The sequence below is a fragment of the Sardina pilchardus genome, chromosome 6 (genome assembly GCF_963854185.1).
Source record: "Sardina pilchardus chromosome 6, fSarPil1.1, whole genome shotgun sequence".
NCBI lineage: Eukaryota > Metazoa > Chordata > Actinopteri > Clupeiformes > Clupeidae > Sardina > Sardina pilchardus.
Genome location: NC_084999.1, coordinates 22,977,517 through 22,994,712, shown reverse-complemented (window position 1 = coordinate 22,994,712; position 17,196 = coordinate 22,977,517). Strand labels below are relative to the sequence as shown.

At 45.0% G+C, this 17,196-nt stretch overlaps 2 protein-coding genes across 3 annotated transcripts in view; one reads left to right on the top strand and one right to left on the bottom strand.

Moving 5' to 3' along the window:
* Nucleotides 1-5,120: 5,120 nt before the first annotated feature.
* she (Src homology 2 domain containing E) lies at nt 5,121-12,066 on the bottom strand. Its single transcript, XM_062539112.1, has 6 exons — nt 11,008-12,066; nt 9,218-9,344; nt 7,816-8,028; nt 6,713-6,914; nt 6,009-6,128; nt 5,121-5,327 (listed from the first exon to the last, which is right to left on the bottom strand). Exons 1-6 carry the CDS (start codon nt 11,497-11,499, stop codon nt 5,144-5,146), a joined length of 1,338 nt encoding a protein of 445 aa, XP_062395096.1. The 5' UTR covers nt 11,500-12,066; the 3' UTR covers nt 5,121-5,143.
* Nucleotides 12,067-13,515: 1,449 nt separating this feature from the next.
* Nucleotides 13,516-17,196, top strand: part of LOC134083016 (cingulin) — a 39,531-nt gene continuing 35,850 nt past the window's right edge. Inside the window, exon 1 of one of the 2 annotated variants that reach the window (XM_062539109.1) lies at nt 13,516-13,711. The gene's annotated coding sequence lies outside the window, so the exon portion shown is untranslated. Of the gene's footprint in view, nt 13,712-14,216; nt 14,390-17,196 lie in introns of those variants that run through there. The other variant, XM_062539110.1, reaches the window with a different exon arrangement.

Here is a 17,196-nt window from a genome sequence, read left to right as displayed (position 1 = left end):
ACACGTCTCTCTTTCTCTCACTCTCCCTATCCCTCTCTCCAACTCTCTCTCTCTCTCACCTTGCGGCTGGAAGTGTCTATTTCTGTGTCCACTCTGGGGGTTTGCATATAGGTGACCTCTACGCTACCTCTTTAATGTCACTGGCAGCTGACAGCGGAGGGGGAGGGGACATATGGAGGGAGAGAGTGAAACAGACCCGACGAAAGAGGCAGAGCGGGCTCGAGATGGATGGCAGCAGCATCATTAGACGGATGGATGGATGGAGGGATGGATGGATGGATGGATGGATACATTGGATGTGGGAGGAGAGGAAACAGGAGATCTCCCCTCGCTCGCTGGCGCGTTTCGTCATGAGGCACTCTTACGTAAAGTGCCCCTGCAGAAGTGTGTGAAGACAAGAGCAACAGTAGGGGGAACGATGTGTGTGTGTGTGTGTGGGGGGGGGGGGGGGGGGGGGGGTTGGTTTGACAGACTGCAGAGGGCTTTGAGGAATCCTGTTTGAGCTGAGAGGAGGGAATACTTCACACACACACACACACACACACACACACACACACACACACACACACACACACACACACACACACACACACAGAGTGTCTTACACAGATACACACACGGATGCAACACATGTGTACACACTAACACACACACACACACACACACACACACACACACACACACACACACACACACACACACACACACACACACACACAAACACACACATACACACATACTGCAGTCTGGGCCGTCGTGTCCTATCAGGAGTCGTGACTGAGGTACACAAGAGCAAGACAGGGAATATGAAAAGGAGAACCCAGGAGTGGTGACGGCGGAACGCAACACAGATTCTGAGGGAAAAAAGAGAGGTGTGAAAAATCAAGTGCATTTTTTAAAGTATACAGACAACGACACAATGGAATGGGAATTTAGAGAGAGAGATATAGATTAGGTAGAGGAAGAGTGGATGATGTTGAAGGACGTGAGGGGGAGATTGAGGATACAGCCAAGCAGTGGTGAGCAGGGGCGGCTGAAAGAAGAGGACAGTAGAGTGACGCAGGAAAGAGACAAAATGACTTGTCTCCCTCCCTCTCTCTACCTCTCTTCTCTCTCTCCCTCTGACTACCTCTCTCTCTTATTCACTCCTATTTCTGTATATAATCTATTCTTATCTTATCTATTCTCAACATCGGCTAATAGTATAAAATCTGGACAATTGACTGGAATTGACACCCAATTGTTCTGTTTCTGTCAACTGATGAAACACTGTTGATTTACCCTTTTTTTCACCATTTCATGCTTTGTAAGCTCCTCTTTAATCTTTTATTTGTTCCTGTAATATTTTATTTCAGTTTTACCTTCAATTATTTGAATAACTTTGCCATTTCTCAGTGTTGATTTATCTGCTCATCTGTGAAACTCTTTGCCTTGCCGCTGTGGATGATGAGTGGTGCTACTGTATATAAATAACCTTGCCTTGCCTTATTATGTCCTCTGATGACTTTAGCTGCAGCGTCCTTTCAGTCATTCCCACTGTCTACCATCATTTATCTCTTCCTGTTTTCATCTTAACTGCCGTCCCCTGTCCCAGCGTTTGTCTCCTTCTCTATTTCCAAATTCCTCCCTCCCTCCCTCTCTCCTCTCTTCTCTCGCTCTCTTCCTCCTCCCTCTTCTCTCTCTCTCTCTCTCCTCGTCCCTCTCCCTCTCTTTCTCTCTCTCTTTGTGCTGAATGAGTTGACCTGACAGTGGTGCTTATGCGCTCTGAGTGCTTGGAGTCTCTCTCTGAATTATTTAGAGAATGGGAGCCCCCCAAGTGCCTCCCCCCTCCTCACAGACACACACACACACACACACAAACACTCATCCTCTTCCTCTCTGTGTCAGCCCCTCTCTCTTCTCCTTCACTCTCTTTCCTCCCTCCCTCCCTCCCTCCTCTCTCTCTCTCTCTCTCTCTCTCTCTCTCTCTCTCTCCTCCGGTATTATCTATCCCTCTCTGTGGCTGACACACTGACTGTCTGTGTGGCTGCAGTCAGGGGTGTGGGGGGTGGTCGGGGGGGGGGGGGGGTTCCACTGCAGCACACCGGGCTGAGTTATTGACACTCTGTGTAGTGTCTCTGAGTGACAGCCGCCCCTCGTATCACCCTGTGGCCGGCAGGCTGCCGTATGGGTGTACCGCACTCTGCTGGGTGGGAGGGTGGGCATTAACTCAAAGGGAGACATCAGCGGCGTCGGCGGCGGGCTCACTGTCAGCTCGTGGGGGTGTTTGCGAAGGAGGAAACAGCGGCTGATGTCCGGAGGGCCAGACAGATTGACGCAATGCACGGATAGAGTGATGGGGACAGGATGTTTAACAGGGAGATTGATGGATTGGAGGAGACAAGCAGATGGGTGTAATAGGCAGGAGTTAGTCAAGGCTTTCTCTTTCACACACGCGCGGGCACGTGCACACACACACACACACATTCAGACACTCACACACACATGCAGCCACACACACAAACACAGGCATGCACGCACACGCACACAGACACACACACACACACACACACACACACACACACACATACACACAAATACACACACTAAAATCTGTGAAGGCTGGAACCACCTCAGCCTCTGGCCCATTTTGACCCAGAAAGACGCTAAATACAGGTTTTCTGACAAATGAGAGGGAGAGAGAGGAAGAGAAAGAGAGAGGGTTTGCAAGGGTTTGTTGTGTAATGTTGTTTTTACTTGGAAAGTGACTTCTGCAGGTCTGCAAGCAAAAATAGGTATTTTTGGAAACCTTGGTGTGTTTCTCTCTCTCTCTCCTTCATTGAAGAGTCCTTCATTCAGAAATCAAATCGCTTTAAATTCTCATCTGTCCAAACGTTTATGGTTAGAACTGTCACACTTTTTCTGCAGCCTTCTCTTTCTATTTCCCTCTTTCTCCCTCCTTCTCACGCGCTGTCTCTCCCTAAAGAGATGGCTCAACATCGCTCTCACTAATCACCATGGCAACCTGGTAATCCCTTATCTAGCAGAAAAAGTCCGACACACACATAGGCTACAAATAAACACATGCGCAGAAGGGCACTGACATTATACATTGCTGTATGAGACGCGGTACGCAAATGTATGCATGCCATAGACACATCAAGATGAGCCAATGGTAATTTTCCAATGAATGTTGTAGGCTACCTATAATTGACATGTGCGCGCCTGTCACTAAGGAAGGCTACTTTAAGTGTAGGCATATTTTGTGTATAGCCTAGGCTACAGTAGTCCTACGTGATGCGTCCTGCGTTTGTTGAATTGATTTCATGCCTGGATTACTGACTCTTTTCACACTCTCACAGCCCTCTCTCATAGGTGGATGCGTGTTTAGGCTACTCTAGGCTATTTGTTGATAGATGTAGGCTAAGCCTTAATTCGTTATAGTTTAGGCTAAGACCAAATATATAAATCTAGTCCCGCACAGAGACAGGAAGGGTTAAACGGTCCATAAGCTTGAAAACGAATAGAACCAACCACACGTGATATGGGGGACTAAAAACCCTCCACCAAAAATCAATCAAATCTTTGCCGTGAACATAGGCGCTCAATCAACGGCTATAATTAATTGTATTTGATTGGAGCGCTTCACTTTGATCTATTGATCCGATCTAACAAGCTAATCTTGGTTGGCTAAACATCTGTCAAGTGCAAACACAAGAAAATGAATGAATGGGGGAGAAATAATGCAGACAATATAAACACTGAACAATATAACACACAGTGAAACAAGCACGAGAAGGACAAAAAAAATCGTTTCACAAAAGGCTTGCTTTTGTTTACTAAAAATATGTCCTTTATTTGAAGCGTGTTAAGTCGCGCGCCGTGCCTGTTGCCACCGAGCGATAACACGGCCTTAATGCGGTGAATTGGAAAGCAGCACTGTGGAATTGGAAACGGTGGGCCAGTGCAGTGCTGGGGTATGGCCACTAGGCTGCGTGGTGGAGTCTCTACCCTCAAGCGGGTTATAATATCGGTCACACTGCTCGGAATGAACCGATGACGCGACGGCACTCCTGTTTCCCAGAATACAGAACACCAAATGTCACCAATGAATACTACCTCTTCCACAAAACAACATCACAACATAAGATTAACATTACACAAAGCTATCAGGCTATATGGCACTTGGCGTGTGCTTTTTTAAAAAGTACAAAACATGTTTTTTTTTTTCGATTTTAAAGTACAACATATTCAGAGTTTTTTCACACCCCTTTCAGAATATTTGAATTTAATACATTTTATAATGGTAATTTAAGGATGGGGAGAGAGTAAACCATGGGTGTTTCAAGTGTTCTATAAAGGTCAGAATTACAAAAGACAGGCTAAGAATTCAGTTTTCAGGTTAGATGTATGTGTGTGTATGTGTGGGGGGGTCAGGTCTTTACTTGGGCCAAAGTTAAGTCGCTTTAGATAAAGGTGTCTTTTTGGGTGAAAGTGGGTCTGGAGTGCTAACTGATATCCGGCCACATTATGGTTTATGTGTGTGCATGTGTTATGCTCTGGGCTCATCGTATGTGTGAATGACATGAGATACGGTCATGTCATTGAGGTCATTCATGTAGGCTCTTCAGTGTGTGGCAGGGCAAGGGTGGGTGAGGGCTCTGGATGATGACTGAGGCAGCTCTTGTTCTCTATTTCAGTGGGGATGGCATAGCTGGCTGAGGCCAGTTTGTAGATGGAATTACATTTGGGTAGTCAATAATAACATAATAATAAGGCCAATGTCTGTCTGTGTTGGGCTTAGTGTCTCTCTCTCTCTCTGTGTGTGTGTGGGGGGGAGAGAGAGAGAGAGAGAGTAATATGACTGTGTGTGTGACTTTGTGTGTGTGTGTGTGTGTGTGTGTGTGTGTGTGTGTGTGTGTGTGTGTGTTGGTTTGTGTGGTTCATGTTTGATTGTGAGTGTCTGTGTAAAGATGTACGTGTAGAGGAAGTATGTTTGTTTTAGGGCTAGTGTGTGTGTGTGCAGGGAATGGGCTTTTCAATGGGCTCTATCAAAGTTTAAACTTTCACTGGACGTGTCCGACAGGTCAGGTCAGGTCATCACGTGATGGTGGGGGGGGGGGGGGGGGGGGGGGGTCACTAATGATGGGGGGGGGGGGGGTCACTAATGCGTGCGGGGCACGGGGTGCAGCAGGGTCATGTGCTCGGCCCCGGTGAAGGGCAGGCGCTGGGCGCAGTAGTGGTGCACCACCTCCGGGATGCTGGGGAACACACAGCTGCTCTGGTCCAGCGTGTAGCCGCTCTCCTTGGTCTGGGCCACGATGATGTGGACGCAGCCCTGACTGGTTCTGCAGATGGGACGTGTGTGTGTGTAAGTGTAAGTGTAAGTGTGTGTGTGTGTGTGTGTGTGTGAGAGAGAGAGAGAGAGAGAGAGAGAGAAAGAGAGACTTATGACTTACATATAAAAACACACTTATGGCTAACATATAAAAACACACAACATACACAAACACACACACTCAGACATAGACACTATGATCTATTGTTTGTCAATAGACCAATATATAGTCAATAGCACCAATATCAACACATTAAATGTCTTGTTTTTTTCTTCTGTTTTCTTTTAATAGCTCACTTTGATTGTGATTTGTGACATAAAGAACATCCCTCCTCTTACTACACAGACAGTGGCTAACCACATTCCTAGTCCTTAGCTGCTATCTGACAGGAACAGCTCAGATCATTGAAATTCAGTGCAGTACTTCTGGTCCACAGGGCACAACAATTGCCCCAGAGCTATGCTTTCTACCATTGCCGCAGTACATTACAACACACACACACACACACACAGACACACACACACACACACACATACACACACATACACACACACACACACACATACACACACGCACACAAACACAAACACACACACTTACACCCCCCACGCCTTACACACTCACGCAGATACAAACACACACACACACACACACACACACACACACACACACACACTCACACTCACTCACTTTAAGGCGATGGAGTATTTGCTGGTTGATGATTCGCTGTCGCGCACCAGGAAGCTGGCCTCCTTACAGTTCTGCAGCTGAGCCTCTGCCTCCTGCCGACTCACTGAGCCGTGGTACCAGCTACAGACATGGAGAGAAAGAGGGACAGAGAGAGAGAGAGAGAACAAGGGAGGGAGAGATGGAGGGAGAGAGACAGAGAGAGAGATGAGAGGACAGGACAGAGAGAGAGGGCAAGAGAGAGAGGGAGAAAGAGAGACAGTGAGGGAGATAGAGGGAGTTACAGAGAGATGGAGGGAAAGAGGGAGAGAGGGAGAGAGAGATAAGTAAGGAAAAAAGTAGGAAAACCAAGAGAAACCAGGAATGAGTGAAAGGAGAGAGAATGCACAGTGTATTTAATGATGAGTGAAGGGAGGGAGGGAGGCAAAGGATGAGAAAGGGGTCGAGAGTGAGAGAGAAAAGTGTAAAGTGAAAGAAATTGAGGTTAAAGTTCAACTGTCATGAAATGGCTGTGGATAGTTCTGGAGATGATGTCAGAATAACTGTAAAGAATTTTGCTGATGCTGTCAGTTGTTGAAAGACACACTCAAATTCATGAAATACACACACACACACACACACACACACACACACACACACACACACACACCACACCACACACACCACACCACACAGACATACACACACACACACACACACACACACACCTTTGCTTCTCCAGTGGTACAGTGGGGTCCACAGGCTTTGCGTCACTGTCAGTTGGGGTGGCAGGGGTGGTGGGGGTGAGCGTGGGGGACGGGGGAGAAGGACGCAGCGTTTTGGGGGTCCAGCTCTTCTGTCTCTGCTGGCGCGGGGAGAGCACCGTGTCCTCTTTACTGCTGGTCACCCGCTCCACTCCATCAAACTGGGCTGTGGGGAGGCAGCCAAGCACACTGACGTCATAACTATGAAATAGCATTGGACATACAGAGGGCACTGAGGAAGTAATATGTTGTAACATTCATCACAAAGATCATACACTGAACACTGATGTACGGTACGGTTTATTGATTTTGTTATGGAATATCAGAGTGGCTAAAACCACAATACAGTCATAACATTTGATGTAAATATCATAAATGAGATACGACTAACAAACAAAATATTTTTTATAAAAGGCATTTAATGATATGATAAAGCTGTGTGAGGGACATATTCCTGTAGTGGAAGAAGAGAGAAGTAGGCTACTATAGGTGGCTTGTGTTATGTAATTAGAATGTCATGACAAATAGGAGACAGGAAAACTCCACTTGTTATGCGGAAACACTTTCGTAAACTGTCAAGGTCACCTCTGTTTGATAAATGTAAGAAATTATCGAAATTAAATATTTAATTAATTTATCTAACTAAAACCTTGAGCGATTCATACATAAAACACTGAGTTTCCTAGACACTAGATTTTTTTTATGTGTGCAGTAAATACAATGTTTTTCAAAGCTTGATCTTTAAAGTTTATGAAGTCAGCCCACATAATGTGCTGATGAGTCATTTCACTAGGGCATGCGCTGAAAACTGAAACACTGAAAACTGGATAGATGACTTGGCTGAAAGGATCCTCAAAATCAGCCATAATCCGCTAACTTTTTCACACTGTTTCACACATAATAACTGCAGCATTGCTCTATCATTCCAAGAGGGTGGAAATTTTAGTAATTGCATTCAACTGCTGATGATTAGAAGTGATATAACTCCCCCCTGGGGATGAATAAAGTGATTTGATTTGAATTGAATTGAATTGAATTGGAATTGCTGTGCTGTGTCTGTTGTGTACCTGACAGGGCTCTGACAATCTGCTCTTTCCTCCACTCCCAGGGGAGCTCGTACTCGGCTTGGGGCCGCGGGTCGCACTCGGGCCGGGTCAGAGGGATGCCCTCCAGCACCTCCTCGTAGGGCACGTCGTAGATCTGGGGCGTGCCGCCCTCCTCCTCGCCCTTCAGCACCACACACACCTTCAGCAGGTCCCGTGAGCCTCGCCGGCGGATTTCTACACACACACACACACACACACGCACACACCTACATCAATTGCCATGGAAAAGCCCATATAAATACAGACATTTATAATAAAGTGGGAAGACACACACTGGAACGGACAGGTCCCATAACGTAAAATGTGATAGCTGCTTTTATCCAAAGCGACATATCTTGGCATGGTTGTAAATCGCATCTAAGTCGGCCATATTCTAAGCAGCAATGCTGACTTCTGCAGAACCACATCCCATAACACAACCACATTAGATTTATTGCAATAGCTATAAATACATATATGTCTTTTAGTGCACACTAAATGGATTTGGGCTGACAATAATGTTCACTTGTGCTGACCAGAATAATGTACATTTTAAGTTCAAACTCTCATTTCGCACTTCCTTGGCTTGGATTTGGGGTGCGAACATGGCTCATATTTCATATTTATGGCCCACAACAAGGACAAGTGACAACTTTGCCACCCCGAGCTGTAAGCACACACCAGGTAAAAAGAGAATGGACACTCGTGAGTGTGTCCCCCACTTGGCGCAGGCAGCGGCTCCCAGGCACGCAAGCGTGTGTTCCTCCGGGGCCGAGTCTGGGGCCAGCCTGACGGTCTGTCTCCCAGCATAAACTCCTGGCCTCGCCGGACTGACACTTTGTGTCTGGCCTATTGTGTGCGAAAACAATGGCAGCACCAAGGGGGAAAGGCGAGCGCGGCCTGCCATTGGCTGGCCGACAGGGCCACTTCCTGATTTCGGGGAAGTGATTGGGAGAGGAAGAGGGGAACAGGGTGGGCGCTCATACACGGTGAGGACAACTGGAGTCGGGGGGTTGGCAAGAGGGGGGTGCTAGGGATCGGGGTGATTTCCTGTCCAGAGAATGGGAACAGGAAACAGAGGCAGGAAACAGGAAGTGCAAAGAGGAAACTGCACCCATTGTCCCAGCACAACACTGTCACCATAGCAACCACCAGTGAGGTAGGCAGCGAGGGGAGGCCAGAGATTGGCTGGGGTTGGTTGTTTTTCAGCTAATGAGCCAGCGTCCGAACAAAACAAAACACTTTTTCTTTTCACCACACGTCTATCCAAAAGCTATGTGCATGCTCTTCAAGAATCCACATCCATCAGTCTATCAATCAGTCAAAGTGTTATTGATCCGTTCCGCCAGCCATGAGATTGATAGACAGGAGAAAAGGAGGTAACCTGTAATAATGAGCTGGGCGTCGTAGGGCTCCATGTAGCCATCGTTCTCTCCCTCTCTCTCAGCGTCTCTCTGTTCCTTCGTTCTCTCAGCATCGAATGGGTCAGCGTAATCCTCCAGTATTATCAACTATAAGGAGAGAGAGAGAGAGAGAGAGAGCGAGAGAGAGCGAATGATTAGCAATACATCAATAACTTAATGCATCTTACTGTAACAACATCACAGCTCAAGTTCAGTCTTCATTGGCTGTTGCTGTCATTACTGATTTCTCTTTGCATCTGAATTTGCACTTTGACTTCATTAGTGGTCTCACCGAGTCCAGCATCACAATGATAGATCCCATGGTGATTATGGCCACACTCTTTCACTTGGTTTAAAAGAGCCCTTACGTCAGCATATTTCTTGGTCATTAACAATCAACCCTGTCATATCTTCTATCCCCCTATCATTCTGTACCTTCCAGACATGAAAATGATACTTTATTTCTTTATCATCATCTCCGCTCCCTTACTTTCATACTCTGTCTTTTCTTTACTATCTATTTCATCTTCCTCCATTCTAACTCCCCCTTCCATCAGTCCCCCCCCCCTGTTCTCGCTCTCTTTCTCTCCATAGCTGTGTTAGTGCGTGGGACTGCTCCGTGGCCTATTATGATCAGAGTGCAGCCGCAGGCAGAGCTCTGCTCTGGGACAGGGGAGTGCCAGTGTCAAGTGACATAATGCTTCAAACGCGGCCTTCACTCGGGCCCCGAAGAAAAGGATGGAGTCATTGTATTTTCTTTGCATTGTGTCACAGTGTGTGTGTGTGTGTGTGTGTGTGTGTGTGTGTCTGTAAGGAAGTAGATGAGTGTATATGTTAAAAGATATGTGTGTGTAGGTGTGTGTGTGTGTATGGACGTGCATTCTGTGTGAGTATGTCATCCAATATCAAATTATGAGAATGACAATATGGATACAGGGCATACGCCATGGAGATGCTATGAGTTTGTCTGGTTGTGTGCAGAGCACCACGTTTGTGCATGTGTGTACATGTAGGGATGTGTGTTTGTGGTGTGTTTGTGTGGCAGCGAGGGTGGTGGTGCTGGTGGGGGCTGGATAGTCAGGCTAGAGGGACGGGAAATGGGGAAGGGTGCGAGGTTAGCTCTCATTGTGTTTGGACTGAATCTGCTACTGTGACTCCCATACGACTCACACACACACACACACACACACACACACACACACACACACACACACACACACACACACACACACACACACACACACACACACACACACACACACACACACACACACACAGCCCCATAATATATGAACCATTGGAGAGAAAGAAGAAGGAAGAGGGAGGGGGGAGAGAGTATCGCTGAAACAAAGACTGCCAGGGAGCAGGGAGAGAGATACTTATCTCAACTTTCATAACAAAAACTTTTTCCTCTGTTCACACAGATTATGAGTAATTGGATACTGTGTGTAACTAGCCCATGTACTACTGACACTGTGAGCATCAGAAAGATATATGCTCCCCAGCTATTTCAACTATCAGGTGCCCACATCAGAGTCTTGTCAGGTTCAAATTAGACCTGCAATATGACTCTCTTTGTGTCTATGAAGGAAAACAGTATTGTCTCTTACATAAAGGAGATACACTATTTAAGATTTTTGCACATTGTTATCGCTTTGAAAATGGCCAATTATTTGTCAAAGAATAAGTCAATAAGTCATAACATTTGTCAAGAAAGTTAAGAAGTTTAAATGTAATTTGACATATCAGAAGAGTAAGGTTAACATATCACCGTTTCCGTCTTCAACGTTGCCTTTCCTTTCTCGTTGTCTGCAGCTGTTGCATCTCCAGTCCCAAAATTGTGCTTTTGGCCTTTGTCTTGTTTGTCCACCTTGATCATTCTGTTGATGTAAGCATCCGCCAGACTTGAGGTCCTGAGGGTTCGGTGATCTTCGAATCCTCCATCGAACTTTGGACTCTTCTTGCCTTTCCCAGGTATAAAGATTTCCCATATTTTCCCATCTTTCAGAGGACTTGCGCCAGTACTTGGTTGATTCCGTCCCAATTCAATTGCCGAATTTTTCCGATTCCTCCCGGAAAGCAATGAACCCACACCACCTCCACTGCTACCATTTTCTGAATTTTTACGTACACTGCCTTTTCCCCCAGTACCTACAGCCACCATAGGTTTTGGCCGACCATGGGCACCTGATTCCGAGGCCGAACGGATGCGATCGGTCCCACTTTTCAAACTAGTCGGGAAATCTTTAAACCACTTTGCCATGGTTGTATCTGTGGGAACAGTTATAATCTACAGGTTGCCAACTTTGCTGCGTCTCTCTCCATACACTACCCACAAATACTTATCGGAACAAATTGTTTTCACTGGTCAAATTCTAATTGATCGTTTTTAGTGGATAACCCTGGTAGTCATGCGCTTTTACGCAAGCGTTGCCTAATTGGAATGCCTTTGGTATTCTCTCCCCTTTTCCCAAATTAGCCTACTGTAATATTCAAAGCCACATTTTACAATATCAAGCGCATATATAGGAGCGTGTTACGTTAGTGCATAAATAAGGCAAGTTACAATATTTCATCCCATTCGTGTTTCTTTTCTAACTCCTCTTCCCAACTGATTTACCTACTTTTCATTTGCCGTCTTCCCTGTTCTACTTGCGCAGCTATTCCCGCAGGATGAAGAGTAGTCTCTGCAGAGCGTAAACGCGGAAAAATTCGAAGTTTTTCTTCACTCTCACAAGAGATCCCATTCCCGGTGCGTCCAATCTGAGCAACAGTCACAAAGCTGAGTGTTCAAGGGTCTCTCGGTGCGCGCGCCTGTGTGGAAAGCTGATGGGGGGTGGCTTTTATCATCTGGGGTTAGGATGTGCACTTGTGTTTGTGACATTAGGGAGGGGATGAAGCTAATTGTTTCGTGTGTGTGTGTGTGTGTGTGTGTGTTTCGTGTGTGTGTGTGTGTGTGTGTGTGTGTGTGTGTGTGTGTGTGTGTGTGTGTGTGTGTGTGTGTGTGTGTGTGTTTTTGTAGGCAGCTACTTTCCATCTGTGACAGATTCGTTTTAATAAGCAAGGCAAATGTATTCTTTGTTGAAGCGAGCGCTATATGGTCATAGTTTGGCCTTTTTTTTTTTTTAATGTCATGGTCAATATCCTGGTGATAGCTAAGACATGAATTCTCTCTGGACTTTCTCTCTGTTTCTTACGCAGCAAAATGCATGGTGTTTACCGCAGAGTCGAACTACTGTATGGTGTGCTTTAATGGATTTTTGTGCGGCCACTGACTGATAGTCAGGGAATGGGCGGCGACCGCTCACCTTGCTTTGTATGACCTTATAGGCTACGTCCGTGTATGAACAGTATGGATGGTGTGGGCCTAAATGTGACGTCGAAGTGTATTTTAATGTCAATGTTGGACCATGCTGTTGCCATTTATCGACTTGAGGGGTTTTTATTTTGTAGTTTGTCTTTAAAGACTATCTGCAAACAGCCCCACCATGTCTCACGAGGTGAACTAAAGCGCAACACCTCTTTTTCAACACTCACTTTTACAGAATTATGCCTAAATGGTATAAGTATAAGTAGGCCTAAGTGGTCCACAGATCCAATTTCTTCTCAGACTGGGTATAGAACCGTTGTCATTTCAAAACTGGCTCTAAGTGCATTCGCCAGCAGAGACACAAGCCTGTCACACAGAAGACCTGTGTCGCAGGGGCTGCGGGGCCAACTTGATGAAATATCAGCTGTAGCACTCCCTAGCGGCAACGAGGAGACATGCCCTCCATTGTCTAACGCAGAGTAGCTCTCAAATTCGGATGGGTCCCTGGTACACTAATAGCCCAATTTCTCGTAATTGAATTGCCTCAATTAAGCTTTTTCTAGATTGGCCTTAAGCCTATCATTAGGCCAATCATTTTACTGAACTTTTTTTTAAGCTGACCATGGACCAAGAGGAATTTCCACTCACTCATTTAGATCATAAAGATTCTGAATAGTATTTCAGTTGTTATTATCTTGTCATCTTGTTATCTTGTCTAATCAAACTATACCTTTGTTATTTAGGCTATCATAGATGTTTATGTTAATTGTAAACAATTACATTTTTTAAGTCTTTTTTTATTGTCCCATAGAAACACGGCTAAGGTCTGATGAAATTACGTCACTGGTCCAGATTGACGGATTGGCTTTACCAATATGCGGAGGATACAATGGGTTCCACCCACAAAAACATTTTTATCCAATAGTGTTATTCTCTCGAGCGGGACTGGGCGGGTCGAATAGTATCGGTCAAAAAGGTAACAGGTTGTCTACCACAGGACAGGGCTGTCTGCCTATCCGATCCACCAACGTTACAGTTTTGTATCTTTAAATTACTAGAACCCCCACAAATTGCTGGAAAGTATACGGCCGGATGAGGGATAGCAGATTTCAGACACTGAAAATCCACAGAGAACTAAGAGTCCGACAACAACTCACAAAAGAAGGTAGGATAATAGGCTACTTTGAATGGATGTTAAGTTAGCGTGTTAGCCCTAGTTTGAATAGGTTGACTAACAAGCTGTGTTGCTGGTTATCTGGCGCCAGCTATGTTAGCTGGCTAACATTAGCTAACAGGCTAATCAGCACGTATTTATTAATAAACAATAAAATTATGTCGCAACTTATAGCTATCTGATTAGCGCAACAGTGTCACTTAACATATCATTTAACATACAACACATTTTAAGACAAGCGGTTGCTAGAAACACACACTTGTCGACCTGTGTTGCGTTGGTTAGCCAACCATGTTATTTATCTGTTAAAATGTAATGTTGGACAGCGAAAATAAGTTTGAGTGTGGTCTGTGTATCTTGCTACTGTAGTTTGGCCGCTCACTAACGATAACGTTAACTGATTGAATGTGTGCGAGTCGCAGGCAGGTCGCAGGTGCACCACCTGTGGCTACACCACGCAGACCAATAGCAGTTTGACGTTACAGTTGAGGGTTTTTTTTTTTACGTCGCTGAAACTTTTGGGTATGTCTCTAGAAGAAGGTGGTTACGCTTAAGCAGAGACACTTTAAAAAGACTTTGGCTTAAGTCTAGTTAGTATTAAGAGAGATGTTATGGGACCTTAACGGCTACACGTTGTAACTTTGCTCATGCTTTTCAAAACATAATCAGGTGGGTCTCATTTTGTCCATGAAGTGTTTCATAAAGCGTTTTGCTGTAGGCTACACCACTTAAGTTACAGTCGCTTTCAAAATCTTAATATGTCAATGCCATTTGCTATTAGGTCTACTCGATTCTGAACTCTCCAGAAAGTACATTCTCAGACTTCTCTACGGCTTTATGATAACTCGGTCTGGTTTCGGTCAGTCGTGCGATAAGAATGAGTCATGCCTCGAAGAAACAACTCTTGAACAAGCAAAGGCTGGAGTCGCAGGGACGCTGTCAAAACGTCATTTTGAAAATCAATTAATTGCCACACAGCGTATCTGAGGATAACTTACTTCAGCCAACAAAGTAGGCTACTTGTGTCCTGAGTTTTGTGGTCTCTCGATGGTCGTATCAAAGTCCTTTCAAAGTGAAGTCGAAAGTTGTTTACTTTGTTCATTTGCCATTTTGGTTATGTAGGATAACAGAACTGAATAGATAGAAACAAGAAAAAACTGCTTCCAGCCAAAGACGTTTATGGATTACCCTGGTCCAAGACGTTCCAATGTTTTGACCCAAGGTAGAAAACGCAGAATATTTTCACAGGCAGCAGCATAGAGGGCCTAGGCTACTGTGTTTGTTTATGGTTCCAGACGCTTTTGTCCAAAGTCACTGGCATTCAAATTAGCTGCTTATAAAGTCATATGGCTTAAATAATAATGATAATAAAATAATGAATTTAGTAATTTTCACAAACTGCGACTCGTTTAGGAAAATTAGGTTGAGGTAAGGCTAAGGCTAGAGATGTAGAAGCTTTTTGAAGATCCCGAAGCTATGGCCAGAACGTAGAGCATAGGCAGGCTAATTTATTAATTACTAATTTAATGCATTGTTGATGTAAACATGTTTAAAATAATGTTGACGCTAACCTCACACAAATATGCATACAGCTGTAAAGAAGAGACATAGGAGAACTGTGCAGCAACGCCTCAAGACAAAAATGAAAGGGGAGTGATTGAGTGACAGGTGGATGATTTGAGCTTGATTCCATTGCTTACAGGCAAAATATTGGATACCTTTGCGTGTGAGGCAGCAGTTGTGGGTGGGAAAGAACCATCTACGTACAGTCTATGGGAAAAACACGAGCATAGAAATGGACCATTCTGCCCTCAGTGTCTGTTTTTATACGGTTTGGTAACACTTGTGCCTGCCTTTGTTATGCCAATGAGTTCCATTTTGGTAGAGGGAGAGAGAAAGAGAGCAAGAGATGGTTGTTTGTCTGAGTGTGAAAGGAGAAGGGCTCTTCTGTAGTTCTCTAGGAAAAAAGATAAAGGTTGGAAAGGGAGCAGGAGTGGAATGAAGAGGGATACTTGTGTTAAGAAATTCATATTTTGGAACATTAGTTCCCCGCACCCACTCCTTGAGTTATATAATAAGTTTACAGACCTTGTGTGCTGCTCTGTCATCCAGTTAGTCACCAAATAGTTGAGGGCCTACAGTATACTGTCATCTACTCAGGAAGCAATTGGGATGTTGGCCTTGAGGCACTTGCCTTGTTTCTGTTAGCTACCTCCTGTATGTGATTGCACACATTCATTGATGATGATCTTTTATTTCTTTGAAGAATAGACATGTTGTGTTTTTATTTCCTCTGGGTCAGTTTTCCAATTGACACTTCTTGCTGCCCAAAATCCCTGATGCCACTGACTGTCTGACAGCTCCATCTTGACGCACAAAGGTGCAATCTGGTGGAATCCTAATACTGTACTGTGTCAAATCAATGAATTGCTCCTTATAAAAGGTAGCTGTTGTTCAGTGACTGCGTGGGAAATCAAACATTGTAAACAATTCCTGCCAATCACAAGGCTTCAGAAGCATGGACGTGAGAGTTGTATTTTGATTGGCTGTTGAGCACAAATACCAACAACCTTTTACAGAACTGAATCCCAGATTGCATCTCTAGTGAGGGCCTGAGGTTCCATCAGGACAAGAGGATTAAGGTGTGTGTGAGAATGAAGACAGGAATTAAATTATAGGAGGGAGAGTGAGGTGGAGGAGAGTTATGATGTGTTGTGCATACTCAAGGGGAATAGACAACTGTAGAAGAGTGTACACACACACACACACACACACACACACGCACACACGCACACACGCACACACAAGTTACACACAGGAAAAGTATACACAGACATGCACAAAAACACACACACACACACACACACACACACACACACACACACACACACACACACACACACACACACACACACACACACACACATTTCACACAATGCTAGAGTGCATTGTGAAGGTTCCCCTCCTAATTCTATTTAACGTTCCACCTCTGAGAGCAAGACTGCCTCAATTCAATTTAAGATGAGCAAATTGAATTTGCTCAGAGAGCAGAAGGCCAGGGAACACTGCTGAGGACAGGCACTCTGCAGACTACACACACACACACACACACACACACACACACACACACACACGCGCACGCTCTCTGTTCCCACACTCAGGTAGAGGTCTGGTTGAGCAGAAGGAATGCACACAGACAAGACTGGAAAGCAGCATCCGTCATGTAGTCAAGCACAGAGACAAGGGAAGAACATGTCATGATAGGTTGCCCTAAGCCATTATGCATTAGCATAATTTATTTAGGTATTCCTACTCATGATTCGTTATTTGAATTTTCAATGGGAGGTATTCCATGTTGAATTACCGTGATGAGACATGTGGGCAGAGTGAAATAGTTGTTGTAGTTCCAGGCAAAAAGGGACTATGATGAAAGCTGCTGAACTATTGTGTCATGGGGTTCCTGCTTGGTGTCTGTG

Coding starts and splice junctions, on each gene's coding strand:
- she (XM_062539112.1), bottom strand. CDS start 11,499: ATGGCAAAGTGGTTTAAAGATTTCCCGACTAGTTTGAAAAGTGGGACC. Junction 8,029..9,217: donor CGCCCAGCTCATTATTACAG/GTTACCTCCTTT, acceptor GTGTGTGTGTAG/AAATCCGCCGGCGAGGCTCA. Junction 6,915..7,815: donor GATTGTCAGAGCCCTGTCAG/GTACACAACAGA, acceptor GCCTCCCCACAG/CCCAGTTTGATGGAGTGGAG.